Here is a 6,240-nt window from a genome sequence, read left to right as displayed (position 1 = left end):
TTTAGTTCTAAAGTGACAGCTGGCATGGACATATGATAACATATATATGTCCCAGAGGTTATAGTTAACGTTTATCGTTCACACAATGGATAGAATAAGGTAGTGATCTTAGTCCATTCATGTCTAAAAAAAATCAAATATAAAAAACAAAAACAACAACAACAAAAAAACAAACAAACACCTAAACCATTCATAAAATGATGATGATACTCTCTGAATGTTGTTTACTTCCCTTACTGGTAAATGTTGTAATTTGATATGTATTTTTCATATACAGGGATGGTTTTCCCTCGTTTTATTGGCTCTCGTGTTGACGAATGTCCACTGCCAGATACTGGAAGGCGATATGCCCACAGAACTGGTTGAATGCTACCAGATGAACGCCAATAAAAAACTCTATGATAACAGTACATATTCAACCTCTGCAGACATACACGCAAATTGTATGCAGCTCTTTCTTTGGAAGTCAGCAAATGTCCGTTGGAGCGATTTTAATATCACGGAAAAAGATAGGAGCTTCATAAACTCTCTTATAGGATCGGTAATAGTATATCTGACATTATTTTTTGTTGTCCTATGTTGCTATGTACCGTCCGAAAATTGTATGGACATTTATCATAAACACGTGATCTCTTTGACATAATTTAATGTACGTGTAGTAATATTTATAAACATTTGAGGATTCTTTTTTTCGGAATATACCTCGTGCAAAAGCTTGCTAGATTATTGCAAAGCAAGCAGACTGCAAGTATCATTTCATTTAAAAGGCTTATGGTGTCACCCTTACACTTGTCTGAATAATAATATAGCATGATTTAACCTGCAAAAATGACATGCATTTATACAACATTATGTGATTGTGTTTATACTAACTGAACATTTGTTAATTATATTCATTTAAAGTTTGTACGTCGTGGTCGAACAAAGCGTCAAGCCGGCCCTGGTGGCCCCGGCGGCCCCGGACCCCGTGGCCGGATATTTCCCATGACAGGGTTTAGAGTCCGACGAGAATACAGACGACTGTCTGACAGGGAAAGAACTGCCTTCCATGCCGCCATTAATCAAATGAAAATGGTAATATATACTGTGGATGATTTATATTTACATGTTTTCATATTTTATGCTGTTTATAAATACTTCATTACACTTTGAAACGCCTTGCTCGGTGATCGTTTTATGTATCCATTTGAATATACAAAGATACGTGATAAAACGTTCATATCGTTGAAAAGTATTCGATGACAATTGCCTTTCGTCGATTTTTTTTTCAAATCTTTGGTTTTCTTTAGATTGATAAAATAATGTTCATCCTCAAAGTGAAAATTGGTATACATTGGATTATTTATTTTCAAGTCAGGGCAGTATAACACGTTTGCAAATCTTCATCAAGGAATGGTCGTAACATCTGCTCACGGTGGACCTAATTTCTTAGGCTGGCACAGGGTCTACGTTGCGCTGTAAGTAATTCTGTTTATACATTTTAATTTAGACAAATCATTCTGTTCCAGAACACGTATATTTTATGAACGAATTAATTAAATCGACCTGATAAAACCGGTAATTTCCTGCTGTACACATTTACTTATTGTTTTCTATATTACGTAACTGTAGTTTCTTTTATTATGATAGTCAAAATAATTTTGCTTAAAGAAAAAAATTTTACTTAAAGATCGAGGTATACATGTATTAGTAAAACGTCATTGTCAGAGTGTATTAAATAGGATTTGTTTATTTTGCAAAACTCGCCATGTGAGATCCTGTCAATGAAGCACAATAAAATTTCCATATCCAGTTACTACATTTATTACAACAACCATATTGTATCAAATTAAATTTCAGGACAGTGTTTGCTCGAAGTTAAATAATATCCAATTTAACATATGATAAACAGGATCAACAAGGAATATCCAATATTGAAGATGATGTTCTCTGAAACTGTTCTCAAGTATATACATGTATTTGCTTATAATATATTTTTCTAGGGTTGAGGAAGCGCTACGTCGTATTAACCGACGAATATCACTACCATACTGGGATTCAACTCTTGACTTCGACATGACAAATCCTGCCAACTCTATCATATGGTCAGCTCCCTTTTTAGGCAACGGCGATGGCTTTGTAACAGTTGGTCCTTTTGCAAACTGGCAAACCCCGGTCGGTCGACTGACACGAAATGTTGGTGGCGGTAGTAGACTTTTCTCTAGGGCAGTTATTCGAGCAATTATGTCTCGTTGTCGCATACGCGAAATATCCGAACCTACAGCACAGGAACAGTTTAATCTTGAACTTGCCCATGGTGGCCCACACGTTTGGGTGGGAGGGCAGATGTCAGGTCTAAATACTGCTGCACATGATCCTGTATTTTTCCTCCACCATACTTATGTTGATTACATTTGGGAAATGTTCCGAATGAGACAGGCTCGATTTTGTGGTGTGAATCCTTCAAGAGACTACCCACCGACAATGGGAGAACACGCGGCACAAAGACCTATGGATGGTTTCCCTCAATATAGAAATATTGACGGGTATCGTAGTTACTGGACACGATTTTGGTATAGATATGAGCGTTCTCCAACTTGTGCCAGGTGGCGACCATTTTGTGGGACTCCATATCTACGATGTGATGTCGCAAGGCAACGATGTGTATCAGTTGCACGAATGGTAGCACCGATGGTAGCACCGGCAGCGGGTATTGCAGGAGCAAGAGCAAGTATGGCATTTGGTGGAAGTCCGCCCCAAACAATGGCTTCGTCACTTCGAGCAAGAGCACAAGAGGCAACTGTTATGATTGGTCCTCGATTTAGAGCACCACCTGCGGAGCCAAGAACTCTTGATGCCAATATAGGTAGAATGGCTGGCGTTAGAATGAGAAGATCAGTGAATACGACTGTTGATACGAATTCTAAGAAAATAGCAAAAGCAAAATCTTTTGGTGACTATGGACCAAAATTTAATGCTCCGCCGTCTGACGGTCGAACATCTGACGTGCTAAGTGATACGTTTGCTGGTGGTGTTATAGGTTTTGATCCTATTACTGACCCAATGGTGCAAGATGGAATTGTTTTCCCAGTTTCAGAGCCACTTCCTCTTTTGCCTACTTTGGACTATCCTGAGCCTGCAATTAATGATTTGCTGAGGACACCGGCACAAAACTCATTCTTCCTGGACGGCCAAACTAACATTAGTAATTGGGCTTTTATTCCTGTCAGAGTTCTTTTCACGAATGACAGAGAAGGTATTTCCGCTTATTTTCCGGAATTCAACAGTCAATATCCACCATACGTGGGTCAATTTCCAATGTTTCAACCACAACGTGAAAAATGCATTCAGGATCCGTCCGGTGCGATCCAGGTTAAGGTACAGTCAAGCGGACTTAATTACCACGGAACATTTACCGAAAATGCATTAATAGATACACATCTTCCTATAGATTCAACAATAACTTATATTGGAATCAAATCTCCGAAGAATTCAACGACAGAAGCAATCGTTACTGCTGTACATTCATGTGGAATAATGTGCCAAGCACATTGTATGATTCCAAATTCAAAACCAATTGCATTCAAGCCATGTAATGGTGTTTTGAAGATAGAAGGAAACAATACAAATCTCTTTGGTAACACCTATAAGGAAGCGGTGGCTAACGCCTGGAAAGGGAAGCAATTCAATGATATTCTTTCAGAGAACGTCAGAGTTGCCTTCCATTGCTCGATGTCCTCGGTATCACCATGGACTCCAAGCATTGCGAAGCAATCGTCCCCGCAAACAACCAAAGTATAAATAAATTAGTAAAAAGTGAAGCTTGTTTAATCAAATATCGCGCTGTGTAATTATTATTAGAGAAACCAAGATTTTTTAACATTTACGAAATGATTAATGAGTGTTTTATTTTTATTATGATGAAACTTTTAAGGCAGGCTATTTTTTATTTCACTAAATTAGAAGAATAAAATCATGACAACATAATTGTTTTAATTAAACCCCAAAGAAAACGTCGTTCATAATCAATAATGCAAAACATAATGACTTCCTAATTGATAATGTCTAAATGTAAGCGCAAATAATATATCGAATGCACCTGACAAAAAGTGTTTTAAATGTAAATAGACTTGAAAACCAATTATATCAATGCTTTCTATTCTTATAAAAGTGTGCGTGTGTCTTCCTAAAAAACCAATTCAAAACAAATGTTTGAAATTGAAGCCATCGATGTTAGTGGGTATTATAATTTATCGACCACAAAGTATGCCAAATAACCCTTTGTTGATAAACACATTTGTATATGTTTTTTTTTTTTCAATTAGCAACACAGATGTGGATTCCAACTACGGCATCAGCTTGAGCACCGAGAATTATATTCTAGAAAGATTCAATTAAAATTAAATAAGATCCGATTTTATCTGACTTTTGTTTATATTTTGTGGCCTTTAACCTACAAGCATGTTTACTTGCCGTTTTATCAGTATAAAAGGTATTATACTATATGTATTATTATTTTACCACAAACAGATTACTGATTTATAATTTTCATTGATCCAGTCAGCACTTATAAGGTCATGTGAGCAAAATATCAAGCAGTGTGTCCCTTCTTGAGGATGTTATAGACGTCCCTAGTGAAAATGCTGTCATTGTAGGCAAAAAGATATTACGAGGCTGCCTATGATGACGGAAAATGCTCTGAAACTTGCTGACATTCTGACAGAAAATCGAGCTCCTTTTTTCTTTTTAATTCGTATTGTACCTTTATTCTCAATTGAGGCTTTATATTATCATCTGAACATTTTTTTCTGATGACAGAAATGTGCATCGAAAAAGTATTATTGGCACGCAGTTACAGGGCAAAACAAGATTCACTACGACAACATTTTCCTGTTCAAAACATAATTATGCTACAGTTACATAGACATAAAAGCAGGTTGAAAACTTTATCATAGAATTTTTTTTAAACTTTAAATGAGCTTAGATCAAAAGCAATTGTGTCAGTGTGACACCTGTTAACAACACTGCTGTGATTATAGCGGAATGTAAGCAGACTACACCTGTCTATACTTACGGCAGACTAACTTTAAAAATCTTACGACTGACAGACAGTTCTAAAAATATGGAAGCTTGAAAAGTGCATTACAAAAATGTAGAAGGTTAAGATATAGGCTTGCATACATGTACAGTCTAACCAGTGTCAGAATTGTCGACCTATTTTTTCTTGCAGCCCATCTCATTACTCTTTTTTATTACAAGTAGAATAGTAAGTCGGATATAGAAATTAAATGCATACTTTGGCAAAAATGCCCTAGGTTAATATTTGCAAACAAAGTGTGAAATGTACCTTCCATATTTAATACATGTAAAACGTTTTTGAAACGTTCATGTTTTGCAAAATTGAAATAATTTTGTTATAAAAATAGAATGAAAACTAGATAAAAGTTTTTTCAAGAAATTACATATGATCTTTTTAAAATTTCATAGCGGACTTAAAATGATGTAAACTGACACCCCGTTTGATTTGCGTCAATATTGTTGTATATAAACCTAATTCAGTATCTGTGAGAAGTTAGCCACCTTATCAATAACAATAAGGAAATGGCATGACCTTAAATAAAAAGGCGGAAAACTTTTTGTCTCTCTCTCGTAAGAGAAGGGGAATCCTGTGATGCGTGTATGTGGTTGCACGGTCACTTTCCTTACAACATGCCATCGATGCATGTTTGTGGTCGCATGGTCGAAAATCTGTTATAAAATCACAACGTTTTTAAAAGTGTTGTTTTTTTTTGCTCACTTTTAATTAAGAGCTATAAAAGCCCAATTAGGATTTTGATTCTCCTACATACTAGAGATAGGAAAACTTATTACAATTTATTACTCCCAGTTACAACTTATAAGGATTTTTTACTCATAATTAGAAGAAATAATCCCAATAACAACTTTTTAACCCTTAAGATGTTTTAAAAGCATATTAGGACAAATAAAAATCTTACTGGAAAGAGCTAGCTGTCTTCATAGAAAAATTACCATATTTCTTACACTAACATCAAACACATCAGCCATTGGACAATTTCATAAGTAATTACAGTCACGCGAAACAGATACCAGCTACATAAAACTTAGCATTTATACATTGTATAAGGAAATAAAGGTGTGAATTCAAATGAAAAAATAAAAATAAAAAAAAGGTTATAAGTATATCATGAAACGTCTGTCCTCATTCATTTTCAAAAAATAATAAAAATAGTAAGAAAAGTC

The 6,240-nt window shown here is 35.5% G+C and overlaps 1 protein-coding gene across 1 annotated transcript; it reads left to right on the top strand.

Annotated features, from left to right (window-relative positions):
* Positions 1-275: 275 nt before the first annotated feature.
* LOC132726022 (uncharacterized) lies at positions 276-4,399 on the top strand. Its single transcript, XM_060711267.1, has 4 exons — positions 276-541; positions 904-1,074; positions 1,354-1,457; positions 1,983-4,399. The coding sequence occupies exons 1-4, from the start codon at positions 347-349 to the stop codon at positions 3,778-3,780; spliced, it is 2,268 nt and encodes a 755-aa protein (XP_060567250.1). The 5' UTR covers positions 276-346; the 3' UTR covers positions 3,781-4,399.
* The last annotated feature ends 1,841 nt before the right edge of the window (positions 4,400-6,240 follow it).

This window comes from Ruditapes philippinarum, unplaced genomic scaffold (assembly GCF_026571515.1).
Source record: "Ruditapes philippinarum isolate M1 unplaced genomic scaffold, ASM2657151v2 ctg8198_1_1_1_1, whole genome shotgun sequence".
NCBI classification, from domain to species: domain Eukaryota; kingdom Metazoa; phylum Mollusca; class Bivalvia; order Venerida; family Veneridae; genus Ruditapes; species Ruditapes philippinarum.
The sequence above is the reverse complement of the archived record's forward strand: the minus strand, read 5'-3'. Positions and strand labels throughout refer to the sequence as shown.